We start from the raw sequence: 22,110 nt of genomic DNA on the forward strand, positions 1-22,110 counted from the left end.
CTGATGAAGGGCTGGAGTAGTAGTATAGCATTAGTTAGGATGCTCCTTGACCGTGTCGTGTTTAGGGAGATGTACCCTCATTAGTAAGCACTTACTACTAGCACTTGCTGCGTAATGAAGGCAATATGGCTGGCCAGCCTATACTCCCACTATCAATTTCTCTGCGAGCCCATCTACTCCGGAAGAAAAAGTAAAGGAAAGCAGATGATCAGCAATGGTCCCAAGACTCCCCGCCACCTCAACTCCAACTTTGAAAGCCTGAAAAATAGTGAACAACCAATAATTGAGTTCATCACTTTACTATTGTCTACCCAAAGCTTTATAAGAAAGAGAAAGAAAGCTGCCGTGCTGTGCTGTGCCGTGCTGTGGGCATTATTGCTTGCATATTAATTCAAAGCATGGGCGCTGCAGCCGTCTCCTGCTGCTGCTGGCTAAGGCAGGTCTAACTTTAGTATGTCTATGCAGGAATTCAAAACAAAGGGATTCAAGCAAGAAAGGTGTTCTGCTTCTATTTTTTATTAGCCCATATGATATGATATGATATGATATGATATGAGCGACTTATGTGGGATGATTTACGGCAATGCTTTTCCATAAAAATTGAAATCGGATTAATTGAATCGATCGATTAAGATTGGAACTAACTACGATTGATCTCGATTCTAGCTGATTTGACATGGTTGATTTTAGGGTTTTAGATCACTAGATCATTGAGTATTCAAATTTGAGGATCGATTTGACATTATTGGCCATTACATAGTAGACCACATAGGGTTCAAACACAGAGCCACAGAGGAGTCAACAAGGGCCCACGGCCACACTTCTTGGAAAGCAAAGAAATTGGTGCAAACCAACCACTGATGCATTTGAGAGGAGTTGATTGAGTGACTAGCCCTCAGGTAGTAACTCCATTGAGCATTGCAAACTGCCAGACCAAGGCCTGGTGTGCATTCTAGGGTTTTTGATCACTTGGATCATTGAATTTTCAAATTTGAGGGCCGATTTGTCATGGTCAATTCTAGGGTTAGATCATTGAGTTTTGAATTTGAAGGCCAATTTGACATGGTCAATTCTAGGGTTTTGATCACATGATCACTGAGTTTTCAAGTTTGAGTGTCAATTCTAGGGATTTTGGGACTGATTTCAGATGATTTGACCATCTATTCAATTCTAATCATCTTGTGTGCTTCGCCTTTTAATTTTGAGTTTTAACTTTGAAGCGGGCAGTTCACATCTTTAAGAAATAATTTACTGATCGCTCTCTTATTTTCCAAAACATTTACATTAACGTGTATAATCTCTCCTTTTTATTAAATTTTTTTTAAGAGAATCGGTTCTCTAGTCGACTGTATATAAAAAAAAGAAGAATTCATGATAGTGACGTGATTTGAGAATAGTATTACAATAACTTCATCTAATAAAGGGTATCAAATACTTTTTCCACGGTAGATGACTCTAGACCATCATGTCACATCTTTGATTAACGGATCAGAAAAACCTTTGTATTTTTTTTTTATAGATAAATAAATATATTAAAAACCCAAAGAAAAAGGAAAGAAAATATTACGAGGCAAGATGCCATGAAGGCAAACCCTCGCATTTGTTCCAATTGTTATTGTCTTTTTCAGTCTATTTTCAGCTTCTCTTTTTTTCTTTTTCTTTTTTCTAAACTATTTTCAGCTTTTCATTGGACTAAGTATGAGCTAAAACTTGGATTGCTTTCAGAATCCTCAACCATACACATACACATATGTGTATATATTGATAACTAAGATATTGTCTCAATCAATTCGTAGAAATATCCTCTTCCAAGGATATTTTTTGTGGACAAAAAAATGTATGAATCAGACTGAACTTAGACCATGAATATTTTTTGAGGTGGACTGAACTCTAGGATTTCAAAAAAAGGGAAACCTTGAGTTGACCTGGTTGCAGCATGATGCATCGACCTTTATTATTGTCTTGTGTCTTGTTCCATCCGTGGGTGTCATATTGCCAATGTATGATCAAAGATAAGATCATGAGTTCATTATATAGGTTCAGCCAAAAAAAAGAGAAGTTAGCATATAGATTGAGATGATTTGAGCAAGACATTTCATAATGGTGATTGTATGTCTTTTAGTGTCCTTATTGGTCCAATCGTATTGTAATTTGGGTCTGAATTAATAATAAAAAAAAAAAAAAAAAAATGATGTATTCATTGTACGAAATTTTTGCATGTGTGAAGTTGGGGAGCGAGAACTACGTAACCTTACCTTAAGAATGCCGAGAAACTGTTTCGACCGCTTGACCACTAGGTCGTAACATTCTTATCTTACCATCGTATTGAGTCTGAATCAGTACAACACTGAAATGAATCAATTGGTTTTTTGAGATTTTAGGTGTTATAAATGTCGAGTTCCACATCAGTTTCGATATGGTGCTGAAATAAATCAATTAATAGATTGAGATATTAGGAGTTATAGAAATATAGCTTCACATTAGTTAAGTTCAATCTTTAATACCTTCATATTGGAGTCATCTTCAAGTGATGCCTTAAGATTTTAAATTCGACCATCAAACATGATATCAGAGCTCATATCTTTTTGTGGCCCCCAATTTTTAAATCCTTAATAAAAAAAAAAAGAGGGTTATGTAAAGCACTCCCAAAGTTGACTAAACCTCAAATCAAACTATCAAACTAAGTACAAGCAGAGCCGTAGTCCTTTGAAGTCAGTGTAGTTCTGATATTGTGATGGAAAAAGAATATGCTTTAGAAGATAGTAGAAGGGCAGGCAGGGTCCAGGCTTGCCTGCTAAGGATAAATGGTTCTATTCTATCATTCACTCATTCATTCGTGATGGATCCTGTGGTTAAATTTTGCTGGTTATTAAGAACTCATCATATCAAAGTCATCTCCAAATTAGAGTCATAGTCAGCTAAAAACTCAATTTAATGGGAATAAAGTAAGGGGAAGGGTTCTCTGAGCTTAGGCAATGACTGATGCCATATCATATTTTAATTGTTTATTTATTTTTTCAAATAAAATAAAAAAATCCTTACGAGTGGGCATAGGAAATGCCTTAGGCTCAAAGAGATTATTAGCCATCCAGAAGGATGAAACCGCGTAAAACTACTAATTAGCAGCATGGAGGCTTGGTAAGTCTAGAAAAAAATGCTAACCTCATGGATTTCTCGTTATGAATTTGTCACATGGCTAATCAGCAGCATGAAAAATAGATTTTATTTTAACAAAAAATAAAAATAAAAAATGTAACCATTAGATCGTACACATATGGTTTTTTATTATTTGTTTTCTCTTTTCCCTTGCCCATGTGCATGCATGTGAACGATATTGTTTTCTATGCAGCTATTTGTGTGGCGTGAGAATTTCTCCCACACTGAACTCTCTTTCTTGGGAAAATAATTTGATTATCCAAAAATAAGTTTATTTTTGTGTGTGCAAAACAACCCTCTATGGGGCATAAGAATATATTAAGCCATAGAGGACAAAATTTTGTTTACAATCATTAGATATCTTCTAGCAGGGTAAGAAATTGCCCATTTAGATATGGCATGGGTTACAACATTCTCAAATCTACCTATATGAAAAAAAGAGCAAAACTCAGAATAGATCTGTAAAAGATGAATATCCACAACACTAGCAACGATTCTGATGGAGACCAGAAAGAATTGTTAAAGATGCATCAGAACAAAACCTGATAGTCATGGTAACGCCGCTCAAACTATCTTTTAAAGTTGACTTAAGACCAAGTCTAAAACTAAAAGCTTCACCTACTAAAGTAGTGCTAGGGAAGAGATGCTCTAAGGCAACCATGATGAGTTTCCTATTAATATCCAAAGCAAAACAACCAATACCAACTGCCTTTGACCTCTCCCACAAAGCAGTGTCAAAAAATGAGGGATGATTCGTTCGTAACAACTAAAGGTTTGTCATAATAGTGAACATATGGATGAGAGAACCTAAAGACCCAGGGATACTAGACAAAGCCTCCTCCACTCTTTGATTAATCAAGAATATCTAAGAGGTGAACGGTGACAAAGCTATGCAAAAAGCCTTGAATTTTGTTAGGGCCAGAGATGAGCGCATCTTTAACTTTGTCACTAGTGTATTTTATTCAGTTGATGTATGTTTTTCTAATTCTAGAAAAAAAAAATCCCCCTACCTCGAGTTTGTGATCATTACCATTTCCAACTTCTCTTGAGAGAGAGAGAGAGAGAGAGATTGGTAGGTCCCACAATGTATGCATCCCAAGTGTTGAGATACGTAGCTGATGTGAGACTGTAACATATCAACGTTGCTCGTGATATTGACTTAAAAGAATTCAACTCCATAAATCGATTTACAATATGAGAAAACCCAAGACCATATCAATTCATATTAATTCTCTTTAAAAAAATGATATGAAATCAGTCTCATCCCAAGTGTTGAGATACGTAGCTGATGTGAGACTGTAACATATCAACGTTGCTCGTGATATTAATTTAAAAGAATTCAACTCCATAAATCGATTTACAATATGAGAAAACCCAAGACCATATCAATTCATATTAATTCTCTTTAAAAAAATGATATGAAATCAGTCTCATCCCAAGTGTTGAGATACGTAGCTGACGTGAGACTGTAACATATCAACGTTGCTCGTGATATTGACTTAAAAGAATTCAACTCCATAAATCGATTTACAATATGAGAAAAACCAAGACCATATCAATTCATATTAATTCTCTTTAAAAAAGGATCCCTCCACCTCCACCTCCACCTCCACCTCCACCTCCACCTCCAATAATATTGATACGAGACTGCATGAATCAAGATTGACAACGATAACATCGATCCAATCTGACTGATTCAGGCCGAACTGATTCGATTCCTTCAATAGGCGTGAGATTTAACAAGAATCAGATGGTGATAGATCCGTTATGACGTGTTTCAATGGAAAACGTGAGTGTCATACACCAATTCTTTAGTAGCAAGGTCGCTAAAACCCCATTTTCTATTTGACTATTGTGACTTTGTGAGGGAAGAGTGGGTAGTACTGGTGGCGGTGACAACGGCGGCGGTGGCGGTGGCGGTGGTGGCGGTGGTGGCGGCGGCGGCGCTAAGACATAAAAAAGAGAAGAGAATAGAAGCAAGAAGAGAGTAGAGAGAAATAGAATATTATTCCATTCGTAATTCCAATTGCCGACCAAACCAAAAAGCATATGAAAGGGTAAGATATAAAGTTAGAGAGTGAGAGAGAGAGAGAGAGAGAGAGAATCCAATCCAATCTATCAAATATGGATTATGGATCCTTATTGACCTTTTCTTCCATGGCTTTACTAGTTTGCTCCATTCTTTGTTCAAAGTTCTCACATAATCAAATTCAAAACTATTGTGAATTCCACTTCCTCTTCCCCTTTTGGTGGGCTTAAAAAGGTAGCTTCTTAATGGAATTGTACTTAAATTAGTGCCCACCACATGGAACACGGGTTCACACTTTAACAAAAGCTTATCCTAAAGCTAAAGGCTATCCAACAAAAAGATTGATTCAAACAAATACTAATAAGTAACTTGCAAGTGTTAAAAGGAAAAATAGAAAAGAAGTGAAAATATGGGATTATTATAAGGGCAAGGGTTTGCTAAGTGTAGTTTCACACCAATGAGGGGTTGCGAAGCCAAATCGTGTAATAAAAAGTGGGTTGTAATGAGGAAAGAGGAGCGTAAAGTTCCATTGGTGGAATATAGAGAGTGTGACGAGAAATCTGCATGCCATAGCATAATGGCAATTTTTTACCATATGATATTAGGGAAAAGGTTTTCATGCCTCCTATGTATAATATTGTTCTATCAAATTACCTTATTGCTTCCTGCATACAAAACTATTTATCACATCTCATTAGTGCGGTCCCCTATACCACTTACCCACATAACCCTTTACAGATTTACCATGATAATAATTAGCATTTTTTGTCTTTAGGGTAGTTAGGTAAGTTTAGATAGTCTCGTTACGAACCCTTACCTTCTAAGGGATGCAAAAGGTGTAACCTTATTCTATAAGATTGTTTAGGAATTTATGCTTATGTGAGGACAAAAATTTTCTTTAATCAATACTTAAATTGGTTAAGCAAGTAAAACATCATATTAAAAGAACTAGGGCAAATAACAAATCTTGCAAATTGTAGATCACTTATCTTCAATTTAATATTCAATCCATTTTTAACTCAAGTATCTTAAAAAAAAAAAAAAAAAAAAAAAAAAAAAAATAGTTAGACTTTTAGGCCGTACGGTCTTGGTTCCCACCATTATAAAATCAGTCATCAATTTATTTTATTTTTTTGGCTAAAAGTTAAGCCATGAACATTAATAAAAAGAAAAGGTACATGAATAGATGATAAGGTCTACCTAGAAAACATACATGAGTAAAACTAACAAATATTAAACATTTTCAACATTATCATTAGAAGATTGTAAAGGTCAAGAGAAGTAGGTTGGCTGGCCTCATGTTATATATATAAAATTACCTACTTAGACATGTTAAGAGGTAAATAGAAAATCCATTTAATTTAAAAAAATAAAATTAAGAACTTCTTACCTTTCATGTTAAGAGGCAATAAAAACACTCAAGGAAACATCAATAAGAACGTCATTTTGCAAAAAATTCTAGGGGCTATCTCGGCTCCTAAATAATATTTGGGATCTAGAAAAAAAAGAAAAAAAGAATGCCATTTTGCATTTCTTAAGGGTAGAGCAATTGTTTCGCCTCTATAAGTCTTCACCGAAGGACCACAACCTCCAACGGAAAACCATTTTCTCATAATTTATCTTCATTTTTTTTTTTATTTCTCTATTCTAATATCCCAAAAAAAAATTGACCTAGTTAGGTCATTATTACTCATTAAAATTATTCTAATAACTCTTGATGAGAATTCAAATAGCAGTTGGAACAATTAGGTGGCCAGTTGTCACCAACAAACCTTCCTGATTGATTGTACAATCAACAATTAGCAATCAAGGTTGAAATGTTATTCACAGTTTCACATCAACAAGATATCTCTCTCTCTCTCATATAGGGAATAAAACCAAAGGGCTACTTTGGCTTTTTTCCTTATTCAGTTTCTCTCTCTAGATTATAAAGAACAAATGGTGACATGGAAAATGGAGGAGGGTTACTTGAGAGCCCATTGTTAATAATGTATTAGGTATACTTTAATCCACCAGCCATGGTAGTTAGTATTGTTAATGTATTAATAATGTATTAAGTATACTTTCTGTTCCTGTAATGCTGCACATTTTTTTTAGCTTCTAGTCACAGCTCACAACCATCTTCCACTTCTACATATGGGATATTAATAAATGGGTTTAATAAAAGGGTCCAATCTTTTCCATAGAAAAGGAAAGAGGCCCAATCTGTTGGAAATATTATTATAAGATTATGTAAAAACAATGCAGATACATACTTTCTCATTCATTGCCAGGAAATAGCTTCCACCATCAGCATCAGCCTATTATCAAATATTACATAACGTTTTAAATTTCCAGTGCACCATCACTCACTAACCAACCAGTTGGCAAAGAAGATCTCTCTCTCTCTCTCTCTCTCTCTCTCTCTCTCTCTCTCTCTCTCTTATATCTACACACACTTTTTTCATAATGAAATCTTATATCTATACACACTGGGGGAGCTTTTTCACTCTTAAAAAAAGGATTTTAGGCTTCAGCTTCCATAAAATTCAGATCATATGCCATTCCACTTAATAAAATGCTAAAGGTAATAAAATAAAAAAAAAAAAAAAAGAAGAAGAATCTCTTTTCTGCTCAAAAGGATTTTTTTATCCTTAAAAAAAAATTCCTTATAACTCTAATGCCAACACATTTTGGGTGTTAGAACTGCAATTAAGAAAACCCTTATCTGAGAAAAAAAAAAAAAAAAAAAAGCCCATACCCTTTTGTCTCAAAAGGGTTTTGCTAGCATCATATGAATCTTAATGGAGGACCATTATAAATCTAATGCCAACGCATTTTGGGTATTAGAATTGCAATAAATGAAGGTGAAATATAAAAAATATTTTTAGACAGTTCATAATTTTAATGATTTGAAGGTTTTTTTTTTTTTTTTTTTTATTTATGAGGAGAAAGAAACCTCTAGTTTGATGCAGACAATATCAGTATGAGGGGTCAATGAGAGGACACACGAAAATATCTTCAGCACATGGGGTGGGATAGGGGTGTCAAACCCTAAACAGAATCAGTAAAATGGGTCAAACCGAATAGATAACAGTCCAAATCGAACCGAAACCTTATTGGTTCGGTTTTGGTTTGGAGTATTGCAATCCCAAAACCAAATTGAACCGCATCAAAAACTGAATGAACCAAAAACCAAACCGAAATTGGCTCAAAACCCATACTGAAATCGAAACCAAATTGGTAAAAAACCGAAACACTCCAAAATTCATTAAAAAAACCAAAATTTGCATAGTTTTATATACATTTGTATGGAAAGTTGAATCCAAACTGGATTAAAAACCGAAACTAACTTGATTACAAGCTGATATAAGAAACCGAAGACAAACCAAAACCGAAATTTCCTTATTGGTTTTGTTTTGGTTTCAGCCTTTCCACACCAAAACCGACTCAACCCGGACCAAAACCGAGCCAAGCCAACCGGTTGATACCCTAGGGTGGGTGGGTAGCCTGATCTTTTCATGTCTACCTGTGTCTAGGTGTAGGCAATACTAGATTGACAGATTCTCTCTCTCTTTATTTTTTAATTTTTAACTTTGTATAAAGAACCTTGCATACAACAAATTTGTGTAGGCTCTATCTCGTTCTAAGGGAAATAAAGGGAATATATGTGAAATTAAATAAAAATCAAAAAATAAATTTTTTATAATCATTATCAAACAATGATTGTGTAACTAACTCTCCAAAGAAATCTAAATTTAATTGCTACTTTTTTTCTATATTTTACAAGTAAAATCCTTAGATTTCAGAAAGAAAATAAATATTGTATTTGTACAGTTTTATTACCATATTTAGTAAAACTTAAAGCAATTACATAATCATCATTACACAAGTTTTCATTTTATTTTCGAAATAATTTCATTTTTTTCCCACTCCCTTATACTTTCAATGAGATGGGACTCACAATAAAATAATGTAAGTTTAAAAGTTAACCCAAAAGTTGTCTTTTGGTTGAAGCAAAAGAAATTTAAAAAAAAAAAATGTTCCTAAACACCCTTAGTAGAAACTTTTTATGTACTCCCACTTCAAAATTGTCACAACACAAATGATGAAACTATTTTGGCCACTAGATGGAGAAGGCATGACCATTAGCATAAATCTCATGTATGATCATGCCCCCGAATAGATTAATTACATGTCAAGTTACATAAACGTAATTCAATTAATATATGTGTATTTACATAAATCCCCATGTTTGTCTATGCATGACTATTTGTATCCCAACCACTATTTTGTACTCTCCCATAAATTAGATTTTCAAAGCTTTGATTCATCAAATGATAAACTTGGGTAGGGCTGAACTTTACATTTGAGTAGGAGGGACCTAAAGATCTATTTGTATACAAAATATGAACCTCTTTTAATCCACCACTTGACGGTGGTAGTCTGGTAGACATTTAAAAAGATTTTCACAATAGGTACATGCTCTCAAAATTTTGTCACTAAATGTTAATTTCTCAAAGAGTTTCCGTACTAGACAAATAGATTTATAGATGATCAAAAAGTTAAAACATTTAATTCCTCATTCAACCCTGGGATGATCCGGTCTATGCGATTGTGGGGTCAACATGGGCCCACATGACTAATTAGGCCGAAAGCCTAAATATCTGTCATTAGCAAAAACGAGTTAAAATATTTAACAATAGGAAGAGAAATAGATGATACACTACTAGTCACATGTACTAAATTAGTAGGCAACACCAATGGAGGCATGTATACAAGGAACAATTTAATCATTCCAAAAGGGGAAGAGAGAGAAAGAGAGAGATAGATAGATAGATACAATGGATGCTAGCTTGCATTGTACAAATAATGTATACATAATGAGAATGTACTCTAAGATTTCCACAATTGTAAGCCAAATAAAAGGAAGAGAATCAGAATCAAATCAATACTAAAATGAAAAATTTTATAATCTTTCATCTAACATGATCTTTGTAATTAATTCCCAAACATTCTAATTCTCATTTTTCAATTTTCTAAATTTAAAAAATATATATATACAATTAATTATTAAATATAATAAAAAAATAAAAATTTGACATAATAGTGATTTACACTTTTCTTTCTCTTTCCTTTTAGTTGTCACCAGACCCAACTGTTCATCAACCAAACACTTCTGATCCCAATTAAAATACAATTCTCGCTGTCCATGTTTTCCTCCTTATTTGATCCCCCTGTGTGTTCTCCGCCATTGACTGATTAAACTCGCCGGCAAGAGCCGTCTCACCAACGCCACCAAAAGGGATTGATCGATTCCTTCAAAGTCTTCAAGAACGTCTCTCTCATTCGAAGACTTTTCTTCTCTTATCTCCTCCAATTTCATGGATTTTCGAACAAGAATTTCAACTCAAACACCCCTGATCGAGCTCACGAGTCGTCTCACGATGCAATAAAAGCTTCTTCTTCTTCTTCTTCTCCGACGAAGATTCTGAGGACTGCAATTGCCGGGAATCATGCTTCCTACCAATCCGATTTCCATTCTTTTTGTGGTAGCAGGTGTGTTCGTGCTCCTTCGAGTATTCTTAAGAGGTACGACTCTCTTGTTTCTATTGAAGAAATGGTGGAGATCGATTGACGATCGGTTTCATGTGTATCAGTTCTATAAAGTTCCTGAATATAACCAGAGTTTTCAAGAGAATCAATTGTACAGAAAAGTTTCTACCTACCTGAGTTCATTGGCTTCGATCGAAGACTCGGATTTCGCAAACCTTTTCGCCGGCAAGAAAACGAACGATATTGTCTTACATCTCGATCCCAACCAGACAGTCCATGACATTTTCCTTGGCGCTCGAGTCTCTTGGAAGAACGAAACGAGAAATGATGGAACAAACATTTCCAGGACGTTCATTTTGAAAATCAAGAAGAGAGATAAGCGTCGGATCCTTCGTCCTTACCTCCAACACATCCATTCCGTCACCGATGAGATCGAACAGAGGAAGAAGGAGGTCAAGCTCTATACAAATGCCGAAACAGAATATCACTATGCCGGCGGACGGTGGAAATCGGTACCGTTCACGCATCCTTCCACACTGGACACCGTCGCCATGGATTCCGATCTCAAGAACAAGGTGAAGTCTGATCTAGAGTCGTTTCTCAAATCAAAGCAGTACTACCATAGACTCGGTCGCGTCTGGAAGAGAAGCTACCTGCTGTACGGTCCGTCGGGCACTGGGAAATCAAGCTTCGTGGCCGCCATGGCCAAGTTCCTCTGTTACGACGTGTACGATGTTGATCTCTCAAAAGTCTCCGACGATTCGGATTTGAAGATGCTCCTCTTACAAACTACGAGTAGATCGGTCATCGTGATAGAGGATCTCGATCGGTTCCTCGACGAGAAATCGACGGCTGTTAGCTTGTCTGGAGTTCTGAACTTCATGGATGGGATATTTTCGTGTTGTGGGGAAGAGCGAGTGATGGTTTTCACAATGACTAGTAAAGAAAACATCGACCCAGCCATATTGAGACCTGGAAGAATCGATGTCCACTTACATTTTCCTCTCTGCGATTTCTCCGCTTTCAAAACCCTGGCCAACAGTTACTTGGGGCTCAAGGATCACAAGCTCTTCCCTCAAGTGGAGGAGATTTTCCAGGGCGGAGCGACTCTGAGCCAGGCGGAGATCGGAGAGATAATGATAGTTAACAGGTGTTCGCCCAGTCGAGCACTGAAGTCTGTGATTAACGCGCTTCAAACTACCGGTGACGGAAGAAGAGGTTCGGGGAAGCAAGGGCAGCGCTTGAGCGAGAGCGCGTCAGGGAGCGGGCGATTGGGTGACGATTCAAGGGATTCAAGTGGTAATGGAGTTATTTGCAGGGAGAGCGTCCATACTGTGAGAGAGTTCAGGAAACTCTACGGTCTATTGAGGATGAGGAGCAGCAAAAGATCGGTACCTTTCGACCTCTGTTCGGTGGAGAAGGAGAAGGAGAAGGAAGGTTGACCACTCGAAGTCACCACGTGTCCGGGCACCTCCGACGAGTCGGTACGGGCACGAGCTCCTTGAAAATATTTCTGAAAACTCGTGAAGCCCCCTTTTTTTGTTTTTTTTCCCAATAGAATTTACAGTATTATTTTTTTCCAGATGGGTTTAACTCTTTAATCTGCTAAAAGGTGATGATAAAATAGTTTAAAACCGGCCTTGCCGCTTTGTAAATGACCATTCTTATTTGGAGAAATTCAACTTTGTATGATACGAGTTTAACAAGACAAATCACCATTGTCGATTACAGAGGAGACAGAGTGAGAGCTTTGCTCAAAATATGTTAAAATGTTTGAGATATTCAACAGATGGTCTCACATTCTTCTCCCCTCCCCTCCCCTCCCCTCCCCTTCCCTTTCCTTTTTTTTTTGGGTAAAACAGATGATCTTATCAAATTGGAGAATCGGGAATTTGGAATTACTTTTCATTCCAATTTGTGCAGTGAAACAGGTGGTGGTGGTGGTCATCCATTCTGATTCTGGGTAGTGGATTTTGTCATCCAACGTTTCTTATGCATTCTTTCTATCAAATGATTCCAGAGAATAAGAATATAGCATGAGTCTTTCTTTCAATCTTCTGATCGAACATCGAAGAGATGCACATGCTGTTCATACATGCAATTGAAAGTTGTTGACCCACACGGTTCTGATCACCTCTAATTTATTTAATGGTTGGGATGTTTTCCATGGGGTGTGACTGATTTCCTGGAACAGTTAAAGGGCTTCTCTGAGACCCATTTTCCACCATGCTGGCCTGGGCTGGAATAGGATTGATAATGAGAAATGGGAACTTGAAATCGTTAGACTGCCTTCAAGAAATCCATTCCAAGGGCCTATGGGCTTGTGCTTTCTCCACTGGTGCCCCTGTCAGTACTGCTCCCAAGAGAGTTTGAACTCACAATGGTAACTGTCACTGCAACAAGCTCTTGGCTGCTTCATGATCTGTCTTCAATAAGTTCTTTGGAGCTGAAATAGTTTGAACCTGAGATTTTCAGGTCTAATTTCACGAACTTCGTTTTACATACCCTCAAGGTTAGGATTTCTGTCTTGGATTATTGGCTGAACTAAATTGCTGCTTTAGTTGTGTGACACGCTTGATGCTGTGCTTGATGTTGGGGATGTCTATGATCCACCTGAACTGTTATTATCATCACAAGGAGAGTTTTGATGAGGTTTTTGAGGATGGCTTCACTTCCAAGCTCAGTAATGCAGGGACCGTAGTTTGTCGAGTGAGATTTTGTTGCACTGAGACCAAGTAAGCCACCACAACCCGGTTATAATTAAATTAGGTAAATTTAAATATAATTTTTGTTTTCAGTGTCTTTTATTTTACTTGATTGCTGAAGGCACATAATCCAACCCTGACCAATTCTAGCTAATTATTCGAAGCAATAAGCTCTTGAGATACGTTGGTTTTGGGCTCTTAAGTCTTAAGAGCAGTTGGAGCTTCCTGTCATTATTACCACATTTTAGATTCTATATGGCTTTAACTGTTTCTGAAAACAAATACTTTAGCTACCTGAGGTCTTTCTTCTTACAGTTTGATGCATGTTTCTTGCTCTAGCGTTATGGGAAGGAGATAACCGTAGGAACTTCGAGTAGATGAATGGCACCTACAACGGTTTTTCCTAGCCATCTATAAAATCTTCATGGAGGTAATGAAAACTCTCTCTTTCTCTCACACACACATATTCAAGATTTTGTTAACATCATTGACTGCCTGATTAAAATTGTCTTTCGATTAACCATAGGAGAACCATCTTCACTGTGTGCTTTTTTCAGTTATCAAGGTGGCTATATTCATCTTTCTGTAGATAGAACTTTTTCTGACCAGGAGTAGAATGGCTAATAGTGAAAGGAGTTTAATGCATCTGATTGTGAGATGATTAAATTACAATCTTTGACAAGCTCTTTAGATATGGAAGTAAAACCAAGTGACTTTGCAGAACTGGAATTCCACTGGAACTGAATTTTATCTCCGAAGTATCTGAACATTATTTTGAGGATTTCCAAGGGCATATTAATCAGTCGAAATACTACATTATGTTATGAGTATCCATCCCCAGAAATGCGACTTTAGTTGCGATCTTTGGTGTACCTTTCTAATTTTTGTATGTACTCGGGTTTTTAAAGGTTGACGATGTAGTTGAGGTGACTACTTGGTATAAGTCAATATAGAAGTTGAAACAATTTTAAATGCATACAAACACATTTATATAAATGTGCTCCTAGCTGAATCAATAAATCTGTTGAGGAGCTTCAGTTAGAAATTTTCTCACAAGATTCAGTGTTATCAATTATAAAACAAAGTGCCAATTTACAACCTAAGACTTTTAAGCAGGGTACATGGAGTAAGTTACACACCATGAAGTAAGTGGTTCATGAATAACATAAGTTAGGAGCTTAGACTGAGTGGCCAATTTTCAAAGGCAATGTCAAATTCTAATATTGCTAACCTGTTCCTGGCTTGGCATTATTCTTCATTTACAAGGAAAAGCAAAAGCGAAAGGAAACAGATGATCAAAAACAGAAACGAAGTAGGACACAGCTAGATGGGAGGGACTGTTCTAATCCCTCTTAAACTTGTTGAGTTCCTTATCCTGCCATTTCCACACTTTTGTTGGCAATCATGTAGAGGAAAAATAGTTTAAAAAAAAATGAGTAAAATGAAGGAGATTGGAGGGTAGGAATCAACTGTGAAAGTCAAAATCTTGGAGGGACGGTGTTTGATTTGTTTCATCCTCAGTTTTCCACTGGAACACTACTTGGGGTTTTGAATTCTATTGAAAGTGGAGTTATCTTTGAATGGGACTTTTGTAGTTACCATTTCGAGAAGAACTGAAGCAAAACACCTTATAGGTTTCCTTTTTGTAAGTCTGTGAGATCTATTTTTTGATATACAGCTTCTTTGGAATTAAAAGGGTACCGTTTCATCACAATACAATATCATCAGTTTAAAGGTATGACCAGTGACCACATGGATGAAACTGATCTTCAGTGATAATTGGCAACTTTGGAAATGCTTAATTTGTAATATAGGTAATCTTTTAAAATAATTGGGTAGCATTCTGATTTTACATTTAAAAATTAGGATTGTAGATAATTATCCTCTATTTCTATAGTTTTATAATTACACTCTATTTCTATATTTTTATCTCTGTGCATAGTCTTTTCCTGGTTGGTATATAGTTTCTATTGCTTGCATATTCATAGTTGACAAGCTATCTGCAAGAAAGTGTAATAAAGACTCCGAAAAACAAGAGTCAGTTTTATGGTTTTCTAAATATTTTTTCTTAACCATTTAGTAATATGGCAACACATTTTTGAATTTAGTGTCAATGAGAAATGGGGACTATCATCAATGAAGCATAATAATTTAAAATAAGAGGGTGAAAATCATCTTGATTTTTGGCGTTCAGTAAGATTTTGGGATGGCTGCATTGTTCTCCTGATGGGCAAGGAACTTTATTTTTGAGTTCTTATCTAATTTTGACTGCCCACCTGTTAGCAGAGACTAGCATTTGTAGTGGGATCAATTCCACTGGATGCTGAATCAACATTTTCTATTAATGAAGTCTCCACATTAATATTGTCCTCAATACTGCTTTCAGAAGTAGCTTCGGTAATTTCTGGATATGAACAATATCCTTGATTATACTTGTATGGCTTTTAGGACTACTATCACCCCTCATTTCTGACCATCAACAACTCTATAATCCCTGTCACCAGAGGCTAACAGTACTTTCTGCTGCACAGTTAAGTGGCTCCCTCTGTGGTTTCATTCCTGTGCAAATCAAAATATTCAGATAAATACCCAAAAATACTTTAGTGAGAAGGAGATATTGCTAGTCACTTCTTTTATGGTTCAACTCTAAATAATTAAGTTTTACACAAAATTATGATTAGAGAAGTTCCTCTTGCTAACTAGCACTAGGATTATGGAGATGGACACCAGTTCTGATAAACGTTCGCCAAGATGAAAAAAGAACCTATAAACCAAAGTAAACTCATTTGAAGATAAAAATTGTTGATTGTAAACATAAAATGGAAATTCACAAGAGAAAAAATTATATATGCATACACACCATAAGTGGAATCCTAAGAACAAACGTAGGTTGTTATAGAAATAACATAACTGCAGCTTACTTCGTATAAACTCAGGATTTTGTTTTGTCCCAGGAAAGATGCCACAGAAGGCAAATGCAGCATGCCTAGCAATATCCTAGTCTGTACATTTGATGCATATTGGAGGATGAAGAAGAAAAGGACCAAAACAATGTTCATGCGGTACTGTTTACCTGAACAGTGGTGTGAGGGCCATGTCGACAGCTGGCTTGGATGAGATGCTGCCAATATTTGTCAGGGACTCAGGATAGTACATATTAGTCTATTTCAGTAGTTTTCATTTAGTTAGGATGAGTCTGAGTTGTTGTTGTAGTCTATTTCAGTAGTTTTATGTTCTTTCATTGTTATTGAGTCAATAGCTAAAGCTTCTATTTTTCCATCAAGTCTATATTTTTATGTTAGTTTCTTTTTCTGTTTTATGGGCAGCTAGGAAGCATCTCCATGCTATTGGGAGTTGCTAATTTGCAATGACTATGTTAAGCATTATAAATAAAGAGAATGGGCTCCTATTGCCCACGATTTGAATGCATAAAAAAATAAACTGGATTGTTAACCATGAGTGCTGTGAGAGGGGCAGTACAGTAGGAGAGAAACCTATGTGAGGTGAGAGGCCTAGGTGTGAGTGAGAGACTCAAATGACTATCCTATCTTCTTCTTTTTCTTCCCCCACTCGATCCTTTGTTTCTATTTTATTATTCCTGCAATCTTCAATATCAGAGAAGCATTCAAGGTCCTCCTCTTGCTGCTGGAGGTTGTTAGTTTCCTTTGTAACACTGATCTGTTGCTTCTCCATTGAGGTACTGCCTGAAACTAAAAGACTTACCCTGCGGCATCAGTTGTTGGAGTTTTCCCTATTGATTTTTTCAAGTCCCAGAAGTGCAGATCCATCCATTAGTTGTTGATCATCTTCCAAGGCTGTAACACCCTGCCAAAAGTTCCTGTTATGACCTGCTAGTTACACAAGATATTGATCCTCCTGTAGAGTTGGTTCTTAGTTGAACTGATATTAAATTTCCCATTCCTTTAAGAGTCTAAGATTTGCACATTGATAGCTCCAGGTGGATTAGCCTACATAGAAAGAGGAATTATTGGTCAAGAGATAATCACATAAAGAAGAAATTCTTAGTATTTGTCACTGTTTAATGAAATATCAAATGGTAGTGACATTAGGAAAAACATACTATTAAGACTGTCAGTTTTCTGATTAAAAATCTCTCTCATACATAACCTGTCATTTTGACTGCGGGGAATAGCCAAAGACCTATGAGAAGTCAAGACTAATTTGAATTGTAGCATAGAGGATTTAACTTACCTCTTGGGGACATCAAGGATAACAAAGTTTTTTTCATTCTGAAGTCGCAAGGCTTCTTTTACATCCAGGCGGAGTACCTGCAGTGTAGTGGCTTATCAGTAAGAAGTCCACTAGCATTCCAAATATTGTCACACAGGTATAAAAGTAGTGAGTTTTGCTCATAGTCAATTGGTTTATTGGCAGCTGACTTGGCCAAGTAACAAATGCAGATTACAGTGAATCGAATTTGCGTATATTTCCAGTTAAAAAGCACTAACTTAATATGACTTAGAAAAAAGTGATATTTCTTGTAAAGAAACTATGGGATGGGGGTTGAATGGCTAGTTCTTGTGTTTTCATGTATAGTGACAGTGGAGGTGTTCTTTAATGTCTTCATAATCTTTCTTATGTGTGGTTGCTGCAGTGAATCAACTAGGATTAACCTAATTACGGTAGGGTAATAATTCTCACCACCTCTTGCCCTAGATTGTCCATCATCCCCCCCCCCCCCCCTTCTTTCATTTTTTACAGTCGTTTCATATGAGCTCCCCTCCATATCCTAAGTTGTCCGACTTGGCCTCTTCCTTGCCCAGTCCTTAGAGGCTTTTGCCGTCCCATCCCTCCCTGCCTGATAAATGTAGGGGTCATCTGGTTTTCTAGAGTTCTCTTTCCTTTGTCCATTCAGGATGATCTTTGCTCTCTCTTCAAGCTCCAACATGCTGTCTTTTGCTGCCTCGTAGGAGGGTTTTGGCCTTCGTTACAGATTTAGATATATGTGGTCATGGCTTTTGCTGGGTCCTATTGCTGTGATTAGTGGGCAAAACCTATTTTTATTGTGGCTATCTACAATTTCAGGTTTTGTTTTTATGGTAAAGAAAAAGGGTGCTCCATGGTAGTGATCATAGCCCCCAGGCTGAAGCCCCTATAAGGCAAGCAGCGCTTTCACAGGACCAAAGAGCGATAGTGGAGCATATCAACTCGAACCCATAATCACCCAACTCGAGTGGTGATGGGGCAAGGGTTTCTTTCCACTAGGCTACCAACCCCGTTGGTACAATTTCAGGTTCAAGTGCATCATTTTAAGATTGTCATCAATGTCCAGGTTCTGTTTCTTGGTAAGGAAAAAGGGGTGTTCCATGGTAGTAATCATAACCCCCAGGCTGAAGTCCCCATATGGCAAGCAGCGCTTCTACAAAACCAACAAGCGATAGTGGAGCATACCGACTCAAACCCATAACCACCCAACTCGAGCGGTGATGGGGCAAGGGTTTCCTTCCACCAGGCACATAATAACTTCTCATTGGCTTCTTTCCACATAAATTTCTGAGAAAAGTAAGAAGATTGTTTCCATGACAGTAAGTAATACCGGGACGCGTTGTTGTTGCAATTGATTCGAAATCAAGAAATTATTATGTGTTTGATGAAATGTCAGTTGATGAACTACGCTTCAACCATAAGATATGAGACAAGATTCTACCCTAATTATGGTGGAGATTTAAGAATCTAAATCTGAAATTTGATATGTGGCCAATCTTGACCATTTTCTAGATATCCATATAGTGGATGTTGCCATCTCACCCTTCCTCCCTTCCTCGTGGTAAAACATGTGTCCATCAGGATACTAGGTGATGTGATCTTATGATTAGATTCGTTGGAACATGGTTCTAAAGATGAAATGGATTGGGGATCCTATTCCAAATTCTAGGATTAAGACAACTTTGTGTTGATCGCAATTGGGCAGGAATTGATTCAGTTCAGATCCCCTGATTTCGGGTTTAAAACGTCTCTTGGTTGTTAAACTCCCATCCCATATTTTATATGGTTGTTAGCACCCTTTTGTAGTCTAGTCCAAGGGTCATATGTCGAGGCTTAAGAGGTTCTCTCTTCACCATGGGTAAAAGAAAACTCTGGCCTTGCAACAATCTCTCAAAGTAGTATTTTAGGAATTCCAAATAAACAAAAATATCGGTAAGAGAGTAAAAAGAATGTCGATAAACAAGGTCTGTCATTTCCAAACCTACACCTAAATATACGATTGAAGCACCCGATTGTTTTTTGGATGAGAAAAAATTTTTCATTAGATAATGAAGTTATTACATCCATTATCATATCAGTTTTCAAAAATTTATATTGATTTATGAGTTTGCAATCTTGGTTGTGTTTCCCCTACCCTCATCTCTTGCTCTTTAGTGCATTGTAACATGGCCTTCACAATTTATCACTCCTTACCAGCTATGGATCATCCTATCTTAATTTGTAAATCTCTTCGATTCTACTACTTACAATGTTGGTTGATCTTATATTTTTTGTTAAAATTTTATTTCACCTTGGTCTCCATTTTTTTAGGTAAAGACAAATCTATTGATATACTTGTTGGGCATGAGGTTGGGGAATTACAATTTTTCATCAACCACGGACTAGAATTTGGCCAAACTATTGTACTCTTACTAGACGAGGCATTCCGGGATAAGGAATCCGTTAACATGTTGGACTCCTTGGGAACAAAAGAGAAGGAAGATGAGAGAAAGTAAGTCACAATATACCGAATATTTGAGATTATCGTCAAGATGGATAGCTGAACTGGTTGTTCGACTTGTGGCAGATAGGAAATTACTTCTGTATTGTCTGATTCAACAATGATGTACTCCACTCTGAGAGAGATCCCTTTAAGGATGCCGGAACGAATAGTTAGAGCCACACCTTTAAAGTTATCAGGGAAAAAAAATCTTCTTAGATTTAGCCAAAAGATACTTCTTTTCATTATCCTGAATAACCACCCCACGCTGCATTTTCCACGGTAAGTTCACCTTGGTCTCCATGAGTTATGGTGTTTCACGAACATATTGGCATGAAAAACTAGAAGTGTCTAGTAGGGTTTGCAATGCGCACAATGACACAAAGGGCATGAGGAAGTAGAGATTTGATTGAATGATTCATATGTCATCTCATAATTAGCTCAAAATGCTCAACCAGAATGGCCTACGTATTTGTTTAATAAGCTTTCGCATATTAAATTGTAGGACCAAGTTTTCCGAAACCCATGGAGAAATACTAAAATCCTACATGGGTTTGTGAACCCTAGGTGGTGGGTGAAACCGTAGTCCTCTATGGGTGTAGGAAAACTTTCTAACTCTTGTCTTTTCACTATAAAAAAGCGAAATTTTCTTGTACCACCCATAAAATATTCTTTATTTCCTGTAACCCCCAAGATTTGAAAAAAGATCTTGTATAACCCTTACTTTCATAAGAAAATTTCTAATAAATCCATTCCGTTGAAAGAAATTGATGATTTCAGTAGTTTACTATTATCTAAATAGGTAAATTTATCGTCGTTATACCCCAAATTGCTAAACTTATTGTTTTACCCTTCCATGAACCTCCAAATTCAATCATGAATTGCAGGTTCAGGGTTTGGATCGGTGACCCAAATTAGAAAGAAATGATCAAGACAAAATCTGCAAAATCAGAAGTGCGTTCTACAACCAATATGCGTTCAAGCATCACAACATTTTCTCCATAATCGGGTTTTCATCTCCGCTGCTACTATGCCCAGTTTTACCATTGCTCATTCGTTTCGTGTCTTCTGAAGATACAAAAGCCTATGGAGAATGGGACTTGTTGAGATCATCTTCTGGGAAATGCTTGATTACACTTCTTCTCTATCAAAGCTCAAATTAGAACATATAATCTAACCCTCAATTTCGATTAATTAATCTTGAGGCAAGTCTATAAAGAAATTTTTAAAGAAAATCAATGTCAGGAATGATCAAGTCCCAGAAATCAGGAATGGGGCTAGGGCTAGGGCTGGGCATCTCCAACCCCAAAGTTGGCTATGGGGATAGAACAGAATAGTGACCCGCAGTAGAAAATCTTCCCCAAAATTGGATGATGAGAAGTAGGAGGAGAAGCAAAAGTCACCCTACGATGTGTTATGCATTCTCTTCTATTCCTCTCTCTTTTGGGCGTCTCTGGAAGCACAAGATCAACACCTCCTCTGTTCATCTTTTTTCCTCTTGTTCGTTTTCTTCTTCTTTTTCCTGTTTGATGTGTCGTTTTGATCATCTTGTGCTTGTGGTGGTTGTACCAGTGAGTTTGAGAGTGATTTTGATTTGATCTTCTTATTGGGTGAGTCTCTATCCCTCTGCTACTTCATGGGTTTGGGGGTCTTGGATTGCTGCAGTGGCAGCCATTCTTCTTCTTTTTCTTCCTTCTTGATGAGCTGAAGCATTGTGTCTAAGTTGATACATTGTGGAAGGCATACACAAATGGGACGGAAGAGTCTTGTTCTCGAGGGAGAACATCTTCAATTTGTGATACGATCTTTCTGAGTTGGCTTCTTTTCCTCGGCTGCTTCATGGGTTTGGGTATTACCTTCTACATCTAAAGGCCCTTTCGAGGTTCTAATCTTGAGTTTCAGAAGAGTTGTAACCTTAGTTCTATCAAGGCTCAAGTTTAAGAAGAAGAAGAAGTGAAGTGATGGGTCCCACTTAATTT

The 22,110-nt window shown here is 36.9% G+C and overlaps 1 protein-coding gene across 6 annotated transcripts; it reads left to right on the top strand.

Annotated features, from left to right (window-relative positions):
- The first annotated feature begins 10,310 nt into the window (after positions 1-10,310).
- Positions 10,311-16,842, top strand: LOC122087032 (AAA-ATPase At2g46620). Of its 6 annotated transcripts, none has more exons than XM_042655998.1 (5): positions 10,311-12,204; positions 12,583-13,195; positions 13,282-13,455; positions 13,765-13,855; positions 16,380-16,842. In XM_042655998.1, the coding sequence occupies exon 1, from the start codon at positions 10,681-10,683 to the stop codon at positions 12,160-12,162; it is 1,482 nt and encodes a 493-aa protein (XP_042511932.1). In that variant the 5' UTR covers positions 10,311-10,680; the 3' UTR covers positions 12,163-12,204; positions 12,583-13,195; positions 13,282-13,455; positions 13,765-13,855; positions 16,380-16,842. The 6 variants fall into 6 exon arrangements, with proteins under 6 accessions (XP_042511932.1, XP_042511931.1, XP_042511933.1 ...); XM_042655997.1 differs by having other exon boundaries at positions 12,644-13,195; XM_042655999.1 differs by having other exon boundaries at positions 12,652-13,195; positions 13,983-16,842.
- Positions 16,843-22,110: the final 5,268 nt, after the last annotated feature.

Source organism: Macadamia integrifolia, chromosome 8, assembly GCF_013358625.1.
Source record: "Macadamia integrifolia cultivar HAES 741 chromosome 8, SCU_Mint_v3, whole genome shotgun sequence".
Classification (NCBI taxonomy): Eukaryota; Viridiplantae; Streptophyta; class Magnoliopsida; order Proteales; family Proteaceae; genus Macadamia; species Macadamia integrifolia.